The following is a 20269-nucleotide window of genomic DNA, read 5'->3' on the forward strand; positions in this document are numbered from 1 at the left end:
ACACCTCTGTGCGACTGTTGTTTCAGTGTAAAGTTTGCCCACAGAAGCGGTGGCTAAAGTCAGTTACCTGTCACCACAGTATAACATGGTCTGAAATATCTTCTAAATGCCTTTCTCTCTCCCTCTCTCTCTCTCTCTCTCTCGTTTTTTCTTCCCAAGAAAAGACAAGAGTGGTACAAGAAATGTATATACCAAGAGGCTGAGTCACAAAGTGTACTCCCTCCTACTCTGTCATTCCTTTTGTACTACGAACAAAAGCGTGATTTTAGGCTTGTTAGAACGTGTTCCCACGTCAGGCCTTTAGACTGCCATTGTTTCTTTTCAAGATAAATGATAATGATAACAACAGCAAAATACAGAACGTTCAGATCCCACAAATGAGCGACGAAATGAGTATTTAGCAAGAATTCAGAATCTTTCTTCTAACTTAGACTTGAGATACTTCGACTGACAAACGAGTTCCACACCGTTACATAGCACTACTGAAACGACGTTTCCAAAAACCTTCCTTTCCCCAAACGAGATGAAACTGCCTATTTGAAAATCAGGCGCCAGGGAGCACGTTTCTCAAACTCATTATCAGGGATCAATTCGGCTAAATGGGGAACGAGAGAATGAGTCAAGAAAGCCTTGCATTCAACGGGAGTATCCGAGAGCTGCTGATGAACAAATCACGTGTAAAGCGCAAATGGACTGTGAAACGTGAAGTGCTCTAAGCTACTTTGAACGTATTTGGGACGAATATCGAATGCTCACAATTTCGGCAGTAAAAACTAACTAAACATTGGAAGAGGGGAATAGAGAGAAACTGACAGGATTTCAAGTTCACAAATATGGATAGACGCAAGTATTTGTAACATCTTACCTCTTCTTATCACACCACCTTGTCCGTTCAGTACAAGTCCACACTGGGCCTCCACTGAGCTCTTAAGTAATGAGGAAAAAAATAAAAGAAAAAGAAAAAAATAAGTAAAAAGAAAAAGAAAAAAAGAAAGGAAAGAAAGAAATCAGATACAGAAACCCTCAAATGGATCACTTAGCTTTTTCTTTGTTACACGATTTGCTCGGGAACAATAGTTAGGGTGAGCTAAGAAAAACATCGTTATTCTCATCCAACTCAAGTGGTCTGGAGAAATCACACCGCCATCCTATAGTCTGTCCCTACCCCACGAAATGCAGAGCAATTATCCCTTTTCCTTCTATTTAAGCAGGAGTTTCTTCTAGATTTGGGAAGTAAATCGACAGTTACATGTGCAGAACAGAAGGACAATCAAGTACTCTTGCAAGAATAGTGTGCTCGTACTCTACATTTACACTCACAGACATAAAAATACATTAGGTCTGTTATATATATATATATACACTACTAAATTATTCTGTATACTTTGTGACACGGATGTACCGATTTACAAAGTGTACACGGAAGTACACAAAGAGCACAAACGTCAGACCTACTGAGCTTTGCCGGCTATACAAAGTCTTATGAGTGTAACAATAGGGCTGAGGAATCGAATCTCAGTGCGTGTGTCCGCATATAGGTGGGGATGAATATGCATCTGTGTGCACAAACACAGGCACCCATATGTGAGTGTGGCATGAAGAGACTTCCAAAAGCCTGTCTACAGCTTCTGGTGCACATCTGAGGAGATCTCACTTCTTTATTCTCCTGTTATGAGCCTTATTATGTGGGGATCTTCTCTCTTCTTAATAAATATTTTTATTGGAACCACAAAAGACTTGAAAAGGTTGGGTTTTCTTTGAGTTTTCCTTATGTTGGGGTTAAAAAAACATAACAAACCAAACCTAAATCTTTGCCCAGTGGAAATGTGTTAAAGACGCATTTTCCTCTACAAACAAACGAGGTATTGGACATGAAAGAGGCCTTTAAGGGTGTTAACCTACTCAACAGCCCGTGAAGAGTTAAGTAAATGCGGAGAGAGTCGGTGCATAATAAAAACCCCACTTTACAAAACAACCTTTACAGTCCTGGCTCTCTCCCCCACTTTCACCATATTGGCCCTGGCCCTGTAAGACCTTCCTTTTCAAGGCTCTTTTTTATTTTAAGTGTTCTGCCTTAAAGTGATTATGAAATCAATATGAAAAAAACTTGGCGACTGAGCATAAATTAAAGCGGTGATGGGAAAAGGTGTGACAGTTTTCTTTGTTGCCCATGGAAAATCTTTTTAGGGCACTGAAAGATGCCACTCCAGCTCCAAGACTGTTTGCATCTGTTAGGCTGACTTAAACCGCCCTCGAAACTATTGGACATTCACTTAAAATTCTGTTCAGGGAAAAGTATATTTACATTTGTTGCATTTGAAATGAGGCATATGCTGATGAACGTTTTAAAAAGAAGGACTAAGGGCAAAGAGAGAAGAGTGGTTATGCTACAGTTTTGGTTTAAAATGGTTTGTGTTTCGTCCTATTTCTGTCCGTCCCCAGAAAGCTTCCCACCAAGCCCAAGGTGATACTCGCAAGTGTCTAAGTTTGTTCTGAATCCGCCAAATCATAAAGATAAAAATTAATATTTTCAACTTCTCACCGCTCAGGCTTTTCGATACCCTAATACACTTCCCTCATTTGCTCGGGGAAAGAGGGAGGAGGAAAAATATAAAGCAAAGGTTGGGTACAAAGACGTTAAATAGGGATATGAGTACATTTGTGCTCAAATTAGATGTGATCAAAAGAACAGTATTTTCGAAAGCAACCCTGTTTATTTTTTTCTTCTTTAAATAAACAACAACAACAACAATAAAGAATGTGCCTCTAGCAGCTTAACCAACCTCTCTCTCTCTCCCTCTCTCACTTTTTTTTTTAAGGGAAACATGTTGTTTGGTCGGATGACATTGCATAAATGACCAGTTGAATGGCACTAAGTCGAAAATTGGATAAACTATGGTGCTTTTTTGCCCGGGACTTAGGCATTGTCTGCTGTCTTGCAAACGTCCCTAATCCCCTCTTTTGAAAAATACAAGGCTTTGTGCCCGCCAATGAAAAAAAATTTGTACAGATACAAAAAAATCAGCAGCAGACGTGGTTATAAAAAGGAGTAAATAGGTTTTAGTTGGGCTGAGCAGTGAATGGCAGGTTTATTTTTTTTCTCTCTTTTTTTTCTTTCTTTCTTCCTTTTTTTTTTTTTTTTTTTTTTTAAAGGGGAGTAACATAAGGAGATCCCAGTGAAAAATGTAAACAAAAAGAAAAAAACCCACAAAACTTGCCCAGAGAGAGGATAAAATTATATAGTGAATTTTAATGGAGAAAGTCAGGTTTAAATAGTTAGGGTTTCCTCCTCGGAGATATAAGATAATGTTCTTTGTTGTTGGGTTGTTGGGTTGTTTTCCTCCTTCAAAGAAAAAAAGAAAGAAAAGGAGAGGTTCTTTTTTCCCCCCCATCTCCAATGTAAATAGAGTTTCTGGGATTGTTTGTGTTGTTGATGGTGATGGTTTGATTGATTTTTAAGAGAACAAAATAAGCCTTTCTTAATTTTACAGACTTCGAGTTTTTGACCACTACGTATTTGTGGGAAGAACAACATAGCGAGCTTTGTATGACTGGAAGCCAGATTTGGGGGAAAAGTAAGTACAGTAAATACGGTCCTATTTGTCTCTCTGCGCTGTTTGGAGAGCTTTAGTTCCTCAGCTCGTCGGAAGAAGGAAGGTTTGCTTCTGATTTGGGGGAGTTCTGGAAATGGGTGTTATTTACAGGAGGGCGTTGTTTGCAATTTTGGAAACAATGTTCATTGAGGTATCAGCTTCATTTACCGGAGGTGAATTTTTAGTTCAAGGATTTCTGGGCGGATAAAGCTGAGGTTAAAAATACACAGATAAAGAAATTTCTGATGGGTCAGGGTGCCGGTAAGAGGGGGAGCAGGTGAATGACTAAATACATCGTTAGGCAGATGAATTCAAGTTTATCTGCTTCTCTCACTCCCTATTAACAAACAGTTCGGGTACTGCGCGGAATTTTTAACCTACTGAATAGTTCTGAACATTTTCTCCCCTTTCTTTCTCCCCCACCTCGTGCCTCGGAGTTTCCCTTTGTATGCACGTCGGAAAGCGACCTTTTTTTTCCCCTATCCTGACTTTTTCCCTTTTCCTCCTCAATCCCTTCCTTCCCACATTTACCTGCCCTGTCGCTGCAAGTTATTTGAACACTTCCTTTCGCCGAAGGAAAAAAGAAAGAAAAAGAAAAAGGAAAAAAAAAAAAAAGAAGAAGAAGGAAAAAAAGTTTAGGAAAAGCGTGAAGGTGGCTTTGATTTGTTTTAATTTGCGTTGCCGGTGCCTTTAGTTAGATCCGGCACACACGCGGACACACACACGCATCCCGGTATCTCCGGACGAGTCCCTCTCTCTCAGCCTACACTCAACGCGAGATTTTTGTTTGACCAAAGAAGACCGCTTGTATTTTTTTTTGTTTCTTGTTTTTTTCCACATTTTTTTTTTCTTGCTATTCTTCTGGAGGGAAGGGACTCCGGATCGGGTTTTTTTTTGGGATGAAGCTTTCCCTTCTTTGTATGAGCTACACGAGAGCTGCTCTGAGCAGAGGAAAATGGGGAGGGTGGGGGGTGGGGGGGACCGGGGCAGGGGGAGGGGAGAAGAAGGTGCCTCGAAAGGAGATCGCATGCTATTTACCTGCAAATCGTCTGCTCCCGAGGCTGCAAGCCCGAGGCTTGGTCCTGGCAGGAGTCTTTGATCTGGATGCATCCCATATTGGGACCCATGGCTCATAAGAGACAGGTCGTGGCGGCGGTAAGCATCTAAGCACCCCAACTCTCTCCTCTGCTCGTCCAAGCAGGAGGACTTGAGCGCCCGCGCATTGTGCAGGTTGATAAAATCAGTGGGTTCCCCATGGTGGATCTGCTGGTAGTATTGCTGGGAGTGATGGAGAGAGTTCAAGGAGTAAGCGTCGGGGTTGACTGCCGGGTGGCTGTGTTGGAACTCGTAGTGGAAGGACTGGTGGTGCAGTGGGGTGTACTGGTGGTTAGTGGAGAAGTACGGGGAGGCGAACTCGGTGCCCGTGGTAGAGTAAGTGAGAGGAGACGAGGAGGAATAGGCGACGGTCGAGTTGGCCACGGACTCCAGGCATCCAAGCTGCATCAAACGGTAACTGTTTGATCCGTCATGACGTATCTGAAAGGAAGAAGTGAAAAGAAGACCCCAAAACTGGAGGTTTGTCATTTAAAACCCCGGCTGCGTTTCTTCCAAGCACGCTGTCCTGCATAGCTTCTCCCCCTGCAGAAGCGTCTCAGCCTGCAAGCTGCAACCCCAGCAACAAAAGATCCGTTCCTACCTTGGGCTGGTGCCATAAAGGTCTGTTCAAAAAACTAGAAACAGCCCAACCTGCCCTTAATACCGCCACGAGAACGGGATCCGCGCGCTGAAATAAAAAAGATCTGTGTGTCCATCCACCCCTCTATCCATCCATCCATCCATCCATCCATCCATCCATCCATCCATCCATCCATCCACCCATCCATCCACCTCCTGATCACAGCTGTAATATCTGGGGCTGACACACACGCACAAAAAACTCATCAAACAGCAGAAACTACCGAGTACACACACAAGTCCCGTCCCTATGTTACAGCGTAAAGAAAGCTTTGCCGCCTGCTCGCCTTCCTTTCTTCCTTCCTTCCCTTCTTCCTTTTTTTTTTTTTTTGAACCCCTATTTTTCTTTCTTTTTTTAAAATAACGAATCAGATCCCAAATCTCCCCCCCCCATCCCCCCCCTCCTCCTTTTCCCGAGCTTCGAAAGAAAAGGGGAGTCCTGTTTTTGAGCGAGAACTCCCCATTCCTGGCGAGCTGGTGGTGATTTCTCTCCACTTCATTATATTATTAGGGGTATTATTCTGATTTTCGTTCTGGCAACGGTTTTAACGTGGTAATGAGTTGCCCTTTCTGGCGACAGATGTCATAACGAATTTTCTCTCTATACTTCTTTAAGTTATCTCTGAAGCCGGATTATAATTAAACGTAACGGTCCAATATGGATTTAGGAAAAAAAAAAAAAAAAAGAGGAGGGGGGGGTGGGGGAGAAAAAAAAGAGAAAGAAAGAAAGAAGGAAACAACCACACGAGCACACGCACACAGATGCACACACACACACACACACGCACACGCGCAGCCCCACACACGCGCTCTCACACACACGCACACACACACACATACACGCACACACACGCACTCACACACACAAAATACCTCTGCATCGTGGACGAGACCTGGAAAGGTAGTTGACATTTTTTGGTTCTCCGGGTTAAAAAGAAAAAAATAAAAATAAAAATAAAAATAAAAAATAAAGGAAAAATAAAAAGAGAGAAAGAAAAAGGGGGGAAAAAAATAAACCCACACAATAAAACCCACCAAAAAAAATATATATATAAAAGCCACCAAACTCTGAGTCAAAAATTCCCCCTCTCCGAATTAAAAAAACAAAAAAGCACGAGGAAATTTGCAAAATCCGAAGTTGCTGTAATGCCCCGCTCTTGCTTTTTTTTTTTTTTTTTTCCCTGATAGAAAAAAAATCTCTCCAGACGGAGGGAATTTGCAATGTATCTGCATAGATCAGATCTCTCGCTTTTTCCGTGCACCTCCTTAAAAACCTGTAGGAACAAAATTTTCCCTCTGCACAAAAGCTGCTCCCTGGATCAGATTTTGTACTTGCTGGGTATTTCTTTGGCTGATGTCGTAGGTCCCTTGGTAATATAGAAGTTTTGAAAATTAAGCATCAGCACTGAGAACTGGGAGGACAATAGATAGAGGAGCTTCATCCCAGGAGACAAGGAATAAATATTGTATCTTCGCCTAATAAGGAACTGTAGGTTCTTTCAACATTTTTATACATTTTTTTTTTTCTCCTCCACTCTTTAGAATGCTTTTTCTTACCCAGGCTAATATGGGAGCAAATCTGATCGAAGGGGGTATTTTGAGTACATTTTATTGGGAAGACATAAAGCTAATATATATTAATAGATATTATTAAACCGTCCTTTTCAATAGGTAAGTGCTCCTTCCTGTTGATTATACTGCTTTGAAATATTGACCAGAATCTTAAGATTGCACATTTGTGTGTCTGTTTAACTGTATTTCTCTTTTTTTTTCCTCTAAATGAAAACGATGTTGTTTGTTTCAGTTTGGGGTGTTTCTTATTTTTTTCCTGTTTCTTTTTTCTTTCTTTCTTTTATTTTTTTCTTTCTTTTTCTTTACCCTTGCATTTATATCGAATTTAAGTCCACCCCACACTTCAACCTGCTTTTACATCTGCCTGATGTGCTATCATAAAGGCTTCTTTAAATAGCGTTTTCAACCATAAAACGAGGGGGAGACCACGAAGCATCACCGCAGAGGCAATATTGTATGGAATTAGACGTAAAATACATACAGACCGACGGAATTACATTGATCTCTAAAGGAGAAGGAAGAAACAGGGAAAGGGAATATACGACCACTGACAGCGGTTTTCCCTTCGTTTCTCGGGGCTGATATCTCTGAGTGATGGAAATGCATTGGGTGGCAAAACCGAAGGGTTACGTTACTCCTTTATTAGGGACACCGCTCCGAGGAGTTTCAAGGCTCGGAGAGGAGCGCAGCCCCGCATCCCCAGGTAGCGGCTCCCGGCCCTACTGCTCACTGCGGCTCCGCACCCGGAGCGCCCGGAGGGGCCGCCCGCTGCTGGGGAAACTCGGGGGGGAACCACCCGCCCCCCGAGGAGATGCCAACCCAAATGGCACTTCCCGCCGGGGTGGCTGTGCTGATGGCTAGCATCCACAAATGATAAGCCCGGAGATAGGATGAGGGTGTATCTTGCCTTTAATTGCCATTTAATTTGGTTTGCTTTTAAGTGTTTAAGCAGAGAAGGTGTCTTAATAATAAGCCGCGGGCAAATAGGCGTGTGGCTCTCCCTCTCTCTCTTCTTCTCTCTCTCTCTCTTTTTTTCATAAATAATAATAAAAAAAAAGGGTCCAGGTTTTGGGAGGGTTTATTGGTATCTGTTCATGCAGGCTAACAGGACCTGTCATTCAGCCCTCTTTTCTTTATACAAATGGACAAAGGCACACGACTGGAATTGAAATGCATTGTCTGAAATGGAAAAGTGCGATTATCCAGGCGTGCACAGGGGTCAGCAGCAAACACTTTCTACCTCTCCAGCACTGTGCTAGCGAGCTCATCTCTGCAGTTGTGTGCCCCCCAAACGCACACCTTTCTTAATGGAGAGAGAGAGGGAAAAAGAAGGATAGTGAGGAAGGAAGGAAGGAAGGAAGGAAGGAAGGAAGGAAGGAAGGAAGGAAGGAAGGAAGGAAGGAAGGAAGGAAGGAAGGAAGGAAGGAAGGAAGGAAGGAAGGAAGGAAGGAAGGAAGGAAGGAAGGAAGGAAGGAAGGAAGGAAGGAAGGAAGGAAGGAAGGAAGGAAGGAAGGAAGGAAGGAAGGAATTCTGTTCTGAAGTTGTTAATGAAATAACCGTTTTTTTTCCCCTCACTATTTATTTCAGAAAAATAAATGAACTTCTTCAAATTCAGTTTCTGTTTGGACTCCTCAAGATCTTGGTGGCTGAAAGAATCAAAGAGCAATAGGCAGACTCTGGAGAATGAGCAAACTCTGGGGAATGATGAATGCAGCACCATCAACCACACTAGACTCCAACAAGATGGCTTAGATCTGCACCAAAAAAAGTTCAGTCTCCCTGGGCACACACTCCTGACCGAGAGAGATCCATTCCTTTCTTTCTAGGAGGAGGGCAAGCCCCGTCCCACACAACGCTCTGCACCCTGTAGCTCCGCATATTCCTCCCTGTCAGTCATTTGCACCTTTAGTACTGCCTAGTGTCCTTTTTTTATGTGAGAGTGAAAGGCATTTCCCGGCTTTTGCCAAGCAAAGTGCACAAACGTAGAGAGGACACAACCGGTGCCAGTCGAGCAAGGGAAGATCAGAGGACAGCCCAGTCCCTGAAGCGATCCCCATCGCTCTCGGACGGCAGCGATGTCACCATGTCATACTCACAGGGCACTTCTTCTGTCTACTAAATTTCATTGTTTTGGCTGGGAGGAGGCGGAGGGGATGGGGAAACTACAGGAGAGGCAGCGACACGATATGCCCCTTATCTTGATTCCCTTTTCTGGAGGAAGCGCTTCACGAGGCGCTCATCACTCCGCACCTGAGCAGCGCCTGCGGGCTGCCCAGTCCTGAGAGCGAGGAGTAGGGCACGGGCAGGGATAAGGACAGGTGCCTGCCCGAGCTGCCAGCAGACCCCCACGCTGCAAGGGATCCGTCCTGCTAGAGATCACCCGCCGCCCCTTACCCCTCCCCACACAGACAGGACAGACAGACAGAGAGACAGACCCCACCAGCCAGCTCGGAGCCCAACTTCGCTTCAAACAACAACAAAGCCCACAAACTGGTTTTGTTTGGAGGAAAGTTTATAAGAAACCCGGCTTGCCAGATGCACGTTACTGGTCAGTTCCATCTGTTAGCTTCGCTTACAGACCCTAAAAAATCATATAGACCATTTGTGCTTTTAACTCCTCCCCAGTCCAATTAATAACATGAGTCAAACTGCAAAGCACTTATTAATTGCTCTCAAAGAAATTCTTTCAGGAAAGTTAATTGGGATCTCTCTGGTTGTCCAATCAGTGCCATAAGCTCATGGTTGGAGCAGACAGACTTCGCGTTGAGTTTCATTGTAGCTGGGCATGTTGTTTATCAAAGTTTGCTTCTGTTTCCAGATCTCTTTTTTCTTTTCTTTTCTTTTCTTTTCTTTTCTTTTCTTTTCTTTTCTTTTCTTTTCTTTTCTTTTCTTTTCTTTTCTTTTCTTTTCTTTTCTTTTCTTTTCTTTTCTTTTCTTTTCTTTTCTTTTCTTTTCTTTTCTTTTCTTTTCTTTTCTTTTCTTTTCTTTTCTTTTCTTTTCTTTTCTTTTCTTTTCTTTTCTTTTCTTTTTTTCTTCCTCTCCTCTCCTCTCCTCTCCTCTCCTCTCCTCTCCTCTCCTCTCCTCTCCTCTCCTCTCCTCTCCTCTCCTCTCCTCTCCTCTCCTCTCCTCTCCTCTCCTCTCCTCTCCTCTCCTCTCCTCTCCTCTCCTCTCCTCTCCTCTCCTCTCCTCTCCTCTCCTCTCCTCTCCTCTCCTCTCCTCTCCTCTCCTCTCCTCTCCTCTCCTCTCCTCTCCTCTCCTCTCCTCCACCTCTCCTCCACCTCTTTTCCCTTCCTAAAGAGAAAACACAACACAACAAAAAAGCTGGGGAAGGCAGACTGGAAAAAAAAAAATAGGCTTCCCTCCGGGATGATCTCAGTTTTGCTGGTAGTTCACTCAAGTGTGCAAAGCGGCTGGTGCTGCTGCAGGGACAGTCTGTGCTGGATGTCTGGCTGTGTGAGAGCATCTCACTGGACTCACACGGCTCATTCACCTCCAGTTTGACCTAAAAACGTTCTCCAGCAGTTACGGATCAAAAATTGCATCCCTCAAACCCCCTTTTATTTACTCTTTTTTTTTTTTTCTTTTTTTTCTTTTTTTCTCTCTTTCCTGCCTTAACCAGTGCGTTCTGCTGGTTGCTCAGTAATTGTTTATATAATTTCAAAGTTAAGAACCTTCTCTACCGGTGCAAAGCAACAAAGTTTGGTCCTTGCCAGACCTAAACTTCTGATGACTTTTCCTGGATGTTTCTGTGTCTGAACGAAATGGAGACTAGTTCACCTCTTCACCGGGAGCTGGAGTTCAGCATAGCCAGGACACTTCTGGAGCAGGTTCCTTCCTCTGTGTGTCTTTTGCTGAGAAGGAGCCACAGAGATATTCCTCTTTAGCAGCCAACAAAAGCTATTTGCTTAATACACATTTCCTTTCCTTTGTCTTCTGCAAGTCTTGAAGTTTGGGGGCTGTAAGCTTTGGTGACACTAGGCTGGCCTAAAACAAAAGCAGCCTGAGGGTCGCTTTTGTGCATCAATGAGCTCCTGCCCGTTGATTGCAAATCTATTGTTTTCGATCCTTTGTCTCACTGAACTCCACTCACGTCTGGCAGAGGGGATGAACCTGAGCATTCCCTCCCCTCTGCTCTGAACACCCTCACCCATTTCCCTCCTCTGAACCTCCCACATAGGGAACCACAGAATCAGAGGATGGTTTGAGTTGGAAAAGACCCTTCAAGGCCATCTGTCCCACTCCCTGCAGTGCACAGGGGCACCCACAGCTCCATCAGTTCTCAGAGCCCATCCAGCCTGACCTTGGATGTCTGCAGGGATGGGACACCACATCACTAGGCAACCTGTATCAGTGTCTCACAACCCTTAGTGTAAAAAAACATTTTTCTTATATCTAGTCCCTGCAAAGGCTCTGGGAGAAGCCCATACCTTGGAGGATTGAGAGAGGAAGCTGGTATCACCCCTACATGCACACAGAGGCTGACCACCTTCCTCTCTTGGCACATTTCCTTACCTGTCTGTGTGCCATTTTTCTACTCATCCAGGCAAATCTTGTCTGCTAATAGAATAAACCCAGTAAATTCTCGGTGGGAAGAAAAAAAGTATGAAAAATAAGAGTTCTTTTAAGAGGTTGAAATAAAGATTCCCCCCCACACCCACTCCACCAACCCGAATTATTTCTCTTTAAGAACTGTTATTTTAAGATTACAAGTTTTAGCTGTGTGCTGCCTTCCCTCTTGCACACAGGGAAGAAAAGGAGAGAGGACTTCACAGCCTGCTTACTGCGGGCAACAAGTGGGTAGAATCTTGGAGGGGGGTTCAACTCAGCTGCAGGACCACAGACATCCAGGCCCTGGATTGTTGAAAAAACCCTCCTTTTTCCCTTTTCAGTGAACACAGTGAACCTCTCTGATGCCCACCACCACAGTTTTTCCTCCTTTACAAATCTGTATTCTGCCTTACCGTAACAGTCAAAAGACGACATAATGGGACAGAGAAAATGCATTTGCAAGCAATTAAAATGCTGTGAATATATTAGTTGAAAATTAAAGGGGATAACTGCTGTCTCCAGTCATTTCTTTGACAACAGCAAGACTTCCTGCTTGCTGAAGCTTTCATGAAGACTTGAAGGCAGCTGTATATCATGTGTCTGGTATCACTTGCAGTCAGTGGGAAATGTAGAGTGGATACAGCTTAAAAAGAGTCAATATTCATCAACACTGTATGTAGAAAAGCAGAGCAGTTCTCACTTGGAGTGAATGCCACTCATCACTCGGCAAGAATGGGAATGATGGAGCTTGTGGACATTGCATGACAACATAACTTCTCAGTCAGGTAGGGGTGACTCATTCTCTGTAGATGAGAGACCATCTTTCCCTCCTTTCCTCAGGTTCAGCTCCCATTATCTTCATCTTTCTTACTGACTTTTAGTGGTCTTCTGTGTGAGCTCCTGTCTCTACTCTGTTATTCCTTGTGAAATGTCTTGGTGAAGTGACTTCCCTGCTCTCTCCTTCAGGCATCCCCTTCCACAGTAACAGTCACTTTCTATGTGGAGCTGCTCCTTGTCTTTATACTCTCGACTCAATTGATCTTGTAACCTTCTCATTTTCTCCCCCTCCTGCCTGTTTCCCAGAACCTTTCTGAGGTCTTGAGCATCCCACCTCATCTGTTTCTGCTCTCCAGCCAGACCTCAAGAAAACAGCCTCTCGTGGCTCAGGCTTGTAGAGGGGCGGAGATCCAACTAGGGATTCTGCCTATGGCCCTGTCTTGTGTGGCTTCTAGGGCTGTACCTGGACCACAGAGGCATCTCCACCTGGTCCTGCTTGACAGTGACCTCTGCTGTATCAGGGTCTTTCACACCTTCCTGCTTTAAGTCATTTATTTTATTTCTATTGATATGTTTTCAAGCTGTCTATCCACCCTCCTTTAGGCACCCACATCAAGCAAGCCAGGTTGTCTCCTCTCTTCTCCTGTTGAGATTTTCACCCTTCCAAACCTCACATAATGCCATGGTTCTTCCACTGCCTTTTATTGCTATGTTCCTAATTTCTTTCTGCATCTCTACCACATCCCTTAGGGGAGAACATGATGACTGTCTGTGGCAGCTGTCCTCTCTCCCCTTCTGCAAACACTGAGACAATAAAAGGACCCCCTCACTCCTTCTAGCTTTCTCTTGAAAGCAAAAGCTACCTCCTGTGTCAGTTGCTCTTGCCATCTCTTAGAGGCAATTTTTACTTTCCATCGACCTCACTGAAGAATGTCCTATTACTGTATTTATCTTACTCTCTTGTGCAATCCTTTCATTCCTCAACTTGGCTACTCTTACACTTCTTACACTTTCTTCCCTTCATTAGGTAATCCTCCCAGACCTCTTTTAGCTCTACCTGATATATCTCACTCATGTAGGTCACTTTTTTAAAGTCTTAAACCCTTTTCTGATTCTGTGGCTATCTGAAGGTATTTAATACAATGCTTAAAAGAATCAGGATAATTTTAGAGCCTGCTTTAATAATTTCTCTCTTTTTCCTGCCTACCTAATTATTTGTTAAATTTCTTATAATCTGTGTGTTCTGCTGTTCAGAAAAGGAACGTTTAGCTATAATCACAGACATAACTATACTCTGCTTTTCAGCATGAGAACGCCACCTTCCTGCACATCAGTATCTCATTTCCTCTTTGCCTGTAGGTTACTGGTGCTTTTCAAGCTCTTCTTTTGAATGTAGTGGAAGTGATCACAGATACCTCAGGAATGTTTTGAGCCCTTAAGTTTATACTGAGGCAGTAGCCAGAAGTTCTGCTTCAAAAACTTTTCTCTATGGTAACATTTCTATCTTTTTTTTTCCAATTTGTGATGATGTGTTTTCTTACTCTGATTATACCTTATAACTGTTTCATCTAAGAATTCCTCATCAGTATCAATGCTAAAAGCTATTTTCAGTATTGGTGCTATGCTAAGAAACCGCTGAAGGGAAACGCAGACATACTTATTGTATGTCTTCCTTCCTTCCTTCCTTCCTTCCTTCCTTCCTTCCTTCCTTCCTTCCTTCCTTCCTTCCTTCCTTCCTTCCTTCCTTCCTTCCTTCCTTCCTTCCTTCCTTCCTTCCTTCCTTCCTTCCTTCCTTCCTTCCTTCTCTCTCTCCCTCTCTCTCCCTCCCTCCTTCCCTTCTGTTCTTTCTCAGTGTGTGTGTGTGTCTTGCTAGACTTAGACCACGGTGGTTTTAAACCAAATTCTCCCACACGTAACTAGCTAAACTAGGCCTTTGGAAATGCTTCTGTTCACAAACTGGTTAAGATGACATTATCTATATTATTTTCTGGATGCCTTTCGATTTTTGAGGCAAAATATTATCATTAAACTTCTCTCTGGTAGTGGAGAATGAAAACATCTGTAGACTGTGATGTATTAAAGATGTACCTTATATTAGAATCATCCATAATTAATTCAGACATTCCAATAAATAATACAGTGTCAGGTTCTTTGGATTATTGAGTATGCTCCACTGTGCTCATATACTTATACCTTGGCAGTAATAGTGAGCAAATTTCCTTACCTAATTAAACACAGAGCACTGCTATATGTTTAAATGACATTAAGGTTGTGTCACAAACTTACAAGAGCAAATTCAAAGGTAAGACTGACATCTGTGTTCTCAGCTCATAGGCCATGTATTGATAGCTTTTTCCCCACCTGGATATCTGTGTAGGTCTACATTTTCAAGGATTTATTTTACTCCTTACACTTATTTGTAGCCTTAACACTTTCAAGTTAGGTGTAACAGTATTAATATTTTAAATAAATTCTTTCCTCAAGAGCCTGGAATTGCTCTGAATAGCTCAAATAAATCTGTATTTAGGTTAAGTAATATATAATTTGCACTGAACACATATATTTGTTAACATACTTGAAAATGAGACTTGTATTGACCCAAGAATCCTGGGTAGCTGTGGAAAAAAAAACCAACACCCCCCTCCACTCTTCACCCCCCTCCCCCCAAACCCCATCATGATCTATTTTTTTATTGGTTTGGTATTCAGGCATTTGCTATTAAAATGCATAAGATGTATCCCCAAAACTGGAGCCAGCTACTTCAGAGACACAAGATTCTACCAAGGGGAATAGGTATTTATGCTTTAAAAACAGATTTTAATTTCCCAATTGATCATAATGGGTCATGCATAAAATCAAGAGATTTTGGGATTTCTGTTACTTGAAAATTCAACATTAAAATTCATTTGGAGAAGGTTATTTTATTTTAATTTATTTATTTCTGGAACTAAGATCCTGTCTGCAAAATCTGATTCTGGAATGATATCTCTGGAAGGAGACATTATTCACATCCCGACAATAGCTACTAGTGGGCTGATAATGAGCGTGCTGATAGAGCTCAGTGCGAACTCCATTCTGCACCCTTGGCTCAGGTCAGTAATCCCTGCATAAGCCAGTTGTCTCTCTGACCTCTGTGAGACTGAGCATGATAGTGAAGGAAGAAGGGTCAGGCAGTAAAAGACAACTCTGTCTTGCATGAGGGACCTGATCCAAACATCATCCCAGTCAATGGAATTCTTCACCTGGAATTCAATGGACTGTGGAAAATGGCCCAAGCAAGTATTTGGAATTTGTATTGTGTTTAAAATATCTGATAAAGAGAGATAACGTATGAAAAAAGAAATGACATCCATATTCTGAAAGTTAGACTTTTTTTTTTTTTTTTTTTTTTTTTTTTTTTTAATTGGGAGGAAAAAAATTCCTCTTTCTTTCTCTTTCCTTCTCTTTCCTTCTCCTCCCCTCTTTCTCTTCTTTCCTCTTTCCCTCCTTCCTCCTTCCTTCCCTCCCTTCCTTCTTACTTTCTTACATCTCTTCCATATAGTTAAAGTATTACAGAGAAATACATGTATGTAGTAGCACTAAGAACAACCTAATTATTAAATTTCTGAACTGTTACTTAATATGCAATTTTCAGAAGCAGTTTTACTCTATTCATGTTGCCTGGCTGCTTGGAAATGATTATTTGCAGACCAGTGAATGAAACAAGGACAATCTGCAACTTTTGGTTGTGCAACAAAATGACTGCAATCAAAGTACCATGTTTTGAATTGTTTAAAGACAATGAGCTGTAGCTGACTGACTTCATTCAACAACGTGCTTATCTCACACAAGTGCTTAACAATTTTTTCATTGTGCAGCAGAAAAAATAAGATAAAATAAAATCAGACTAAATTAAACTAACCAATGATCCAAACAAATACATAAACAATCAAGGAAGAGCATTTAACATCAGTAAGCAACATTAGTTCAGAATGGAAAGATAAACTGGTATTCATGATTGCAAAGATCAGGATATAATCTTAGTTTATATATTTGTAAGGAAAAAGAGACACTGGGCAATTTATTAAATGATGGTCAAGTGAAGACATTATTTCTCTTCTCTCCTCATTGCTATTTCTAACAGTGATCAAGCTATTAAAAGAAACTATGCCTATGATTTTCCTTAATTAAAAAAGATCTGTGGCCACAATGAAAATACATCTTGTCTCTCCGTATGTATGCCACATACAATAAAGGAATGATGCCTATATCTGTGTATATATTGTGTATGTATATATTTTGTATATATTAGGATACATGTACAAAGTCTCTGGAGAGACTTTGCAGTCCTTATCACAGCTATTTTAAACCATGATTTTACATGAATCAGTGTAGCTAAGGTTAATGTCATTAGTTCACCTTCCATTTCTATCACCTAGACCTCAGGTCTAGGATTATACTACACAGAAACATAATGACTGTACTTGCAATTGCTCATCACACGAATAAGTGAACATTGATATTCTGTTATCAGTCTCATCTGCCTGCATATGCAAGTATGTGGTTCAGACATTGCATCCACACTAACATTGTCCCAAATTTTGGCTATTTCACATCTAAAGTGCATAGAAAATAGATACATCTCCCTGAGTTGGAAATCCGAACATTTGCTTTCTATGTAACCTTAACCCTGACCCTAAATTTGCAACCCTTAAAGATTAGCTTAAACAGAAGATCAATTTTGTTTATAGCTATGAGCATTGATTTTTCTCCCTGCAGTGCATGACACTAGCCTGGCTATTAATAGAGGAGAAAATATTATTCCCTATGGCTAGGAAGTTCAATAACATCAAAAGAAGCCATACATATGTGTGTATGTGGTTTTTTTTTCCCCCCATACATATTTTTAGATACATACATGGAATGTTACCATCAGCTTAATACCTGCTGCCCTGCAGGATGGGTCTCTGAAATGAAAAGTTACTTTTCTTTAGTGTCTTCAAAGAGCCCCCTGAGCTAGGTTAGTTGTTTGTAGTAACCCAGGGGAGGAAGAAAGCCTGTTCGGTATCCCTCTTCTTTCTTGCAGCAAGAAGCAGGCTGCGGTTTGGCTGCACCCCGCCCTCCCCCCTCCCTCCCCTCCCCCGTTGAAGCCCCCCGCAGCCCCGCCAAGCGGAGCTGTCCGTTCAGCACCCAGCGCCCACGTGCTGCCTGCCCGCCCGCCAAAAGAACCCAAACAACGAGAAAAAAAACAAAAGAAGGGAAATATTAATTAATTAAAAAGAGGGGGGAGAGGAAGAAAGAAGAAGAAGGGGGAAAAAAAAAAAAGCCAATCTGCTCAATCCTCTGCCTGCAGGCAGACTCTAACGGAAACCACATATGCTTTGCCTCTCCCTATAAGAAATCTTCATTGGGGCATTAAAATACTTAAAAGGATTAGTCGTTAAATACTTGTACATTTGGTTTAATTCACTAGAAACGCTATGTCACAAGGTTACATCAGAAAGCTGGAGAGTTTTAATCTCACTTGCAGTATTTACCTAGATGTTTTATTCCTTCTGCTCCTTGTTACAGGGATAATATTAATATCCTACTTGTCCAGAGGGAAGAAGTTTAAAAAAAAAAAAAAAAAAAAAGGAAAAAAATAAATAAAAGAGCTATCTGCTGTCTGGTGGTATAAAAATATCAAAGGGACTTTTGAGGTAAAACAAAACAAAACAAAACAGCATGAATTAGAGCACAACATTCCTTCCCACAGCCTGTTGCTTATTCATAATGATGATAATAGAGAGATAAGGAGCTTTTGTCTTTGGAAAATAGACCAAATTCATAGACTGCACATGTTTTAAGATAGGGGAGAAGATATCTTTTTCTGAAGTCATCTTCTCATTTAGCCTCAGTTTCCCTATGACAGGCATGCAATTCATTTGTAATCCCACTTTCAAAACAATAGCTAAAAAATGCACTATATATATATATATATTTATATATATCAGGAATACAAAAGAACAAAATTTCCACTATGCAGAGATCAGGAGCCACAAATCCAGCAAAGTCAGGTGAAGAAATACATTACTGTGATCTTCTCAATGGGAAGGACAAATGTTGTATAGGGGGAAATTCTGGTCCCACTGAAGCCAGTGAGTACATTTCCACAAATACCTTTAAATTTGTAAGAACAAGGTTGGACAGTGAAGTTGTGTGCATTTATTATATCTTAGAAAGAGGGACTGGGTCTTTTGTAGGTAGAAAAGAAGAAATTGAAAAAAAGTTCTGTAATCAGGTTATCTGTTTGCTTTGCTGTTTATAAATGGCAGAATGACCCACAGACATTCATTTTTGTTGCATCAGTGGAATTATCACCCTTAACAGAAGTCTCACTGGAAATTCTGCTGTGACTTCAACTAGTCTCACAATAATTCCTCTTGGTCACTACCCTGGGTCAAATAACCTCTGGAAACAACAGCATAAGCAGTCCTGAGGGAAAGTAAAACAAAACAAAACAAAAAACAAAAACCAACAACAACAAACAAGCAGCCAGTGTCTTTATGTCAGAATTTACAATGCACTCTCTCTGTCACTAAACTGAACACATATATGACAATAATCTGAAATAGAACCTTAGTACTGAATAAATTTGGATTTTACTCAGCTAAGTCAAACAATACATTGCTCTACAAGGAATAATTATGGATTGAGACATGGGTAACACTCATGGAATTAGGAATCAAGTTATTTTGAATTCAGAAAAGAGTATCTTATGCTAGGATTAATTACAGAACCATTTGAGTTGGAAGGGACTCTTAAAGATCATCTAGAACAACTACCCTGCAATGAATGGGTAATGTTTGTCAGATGTCTGTCTTGGGACAGGCTCTTTTTACCCTCTTTATCACTGACATAGATAATAGGATTGAGTGCACCCTCAGCAAGCTTGCTGATGGCACCAAGCTGAGTGGTGTAGTTGATACTCCAGAAGGAAGGGATGCCATCCAGAGGCATCTTGATAAACTCAAAAGGTGCATCCTTATGAATCTAATGAAATTCAACAAAGCAAAGTGAAAGGTTTTGCACTTGGTCTGGTGCAGTTCCAGGTATGTGTACAGACTGGGAGAAGAACTCCTTGAGAGTAATACTGCTGAGAAGAACTTTGGGATAATGGTTAAGGTTAGGGCTAACACCAGCAAGCAGTGTGCACTTGTAGCCTGTAAGGCCAATAGTATCCTGGATTCCATCAGAAGAGAGGTGGCCAGCAGGCACAGAGAGGGGATTGTCCCTGTCTATTCTGTCCAAGTGAGGCCCCATCTGGAGTTGCGTGTTCAGGTCTGGGAACTCCAATATGGGAAAGATATAGAATTTTTGGATGGGATTCAGAGGAGGGACATGAAGATGCTCAGAGGGCTGGAGCACCTCTCCTGTGAGGGAAGGCTGAAGGGGTTGGGCTTGTTCAGTCTGGAGAATAGAAGGCTGCAGGGAGACCTCATTATGGTCTTCCAGAATTTAAAGAGTGATTATAAACAGCAGGAAAATCAACTTTAATATGAGTAGATAGTAATAGGACAAGGGTGAATGGTTTTAAAGTGAAGGAAGGAAGATTTAGATTAGATGTTAGGGGACAGTTTTAAATTGAAAGAGTGGTGAGGTGCTGAAACAAGTTGCCCAGAAGGATACATTATGATATACATACATTATGAGATGCCGCGTCCCTGGAGGTGTTCAAGGCCAGGTTAGATGAGGCCCTTGACAACTTGATTTAGTCATTGGCAACCCTGCCAGAGGGTAGGGGGGCTGGAAATTGGGGTCCCTTCAAACCCAAGCCATTCTATGATTCTATGATCTGCAGCTAGATCAGTTGCTGAGAGCCTGATCCAGCTTGACCTTGAATGTCTCCATAGATGAAGCTTCCACCACCTCTCTGGACAACCTGTGGCAGTGCATGTAGAACAATTATTCCTTGGAACTACAAACAGTCATATGAGTGATGGATACTGATAACCAGGTGATACACAGTGTGAATGTGGCCAGACCACATCACTGGGCTTCACAGCCAGAGTAGTTTCTGGCTGTCT

At 41.9% G+C, this 20269-nt stretch overlaps 1 protein-coding gene across 4 annotated transcripts in view; it reads right to left on the bottom strand.

Moving 5' to 3' along the window:
• The window catches only part of TFAP2D (transcription factor AP-2 delta), a 53763-nt gene extending 47134 nt beyond the window's left edge, over window positions 1-6629 (bottom strand). Inside the window, exons 1-3 of one of the 4 annotated variants that reach the window (XM_015859874.3) lie at window positions 6201-6629; window positions 4632-5129; window positions 866-926 (exon numbers count right to left, since the gene is read on the bottom strand). In XM_015859874.3, the coding sequence (XP_015715360.2) occupies window positions 866-926; window positions 4632-5129; window positions 6201-6239 (598 nt within the window). In that variant the 5' untranslated portion in view covers window positions 6240-6629. Of the gene's footprint in view, window positions 1-865; window positions 927-4631; window positions 5693-6200 lie in introns of those variants that run through there. The other 3 variants (XM_015859876.3, XM_015859875.3, XM_015859873.3) reach the window with 3 other exon arrangements.
• Window positions 6630-20269: the final 13640 nt, after the last annotated feature.

Source organism: Coturnix japonica, chromosome 3 (genome assembly GCF_054131305.1).
Source record: "Coturnix japonica strain WE chromosome 3, WE-NBRP24, whole genome shotgun sequence".
NCBI lineage: Eukaryota > Metazoa > Chordata > Aves > Galliformes > Phasianidae > Coturnix > Coturnix japonica.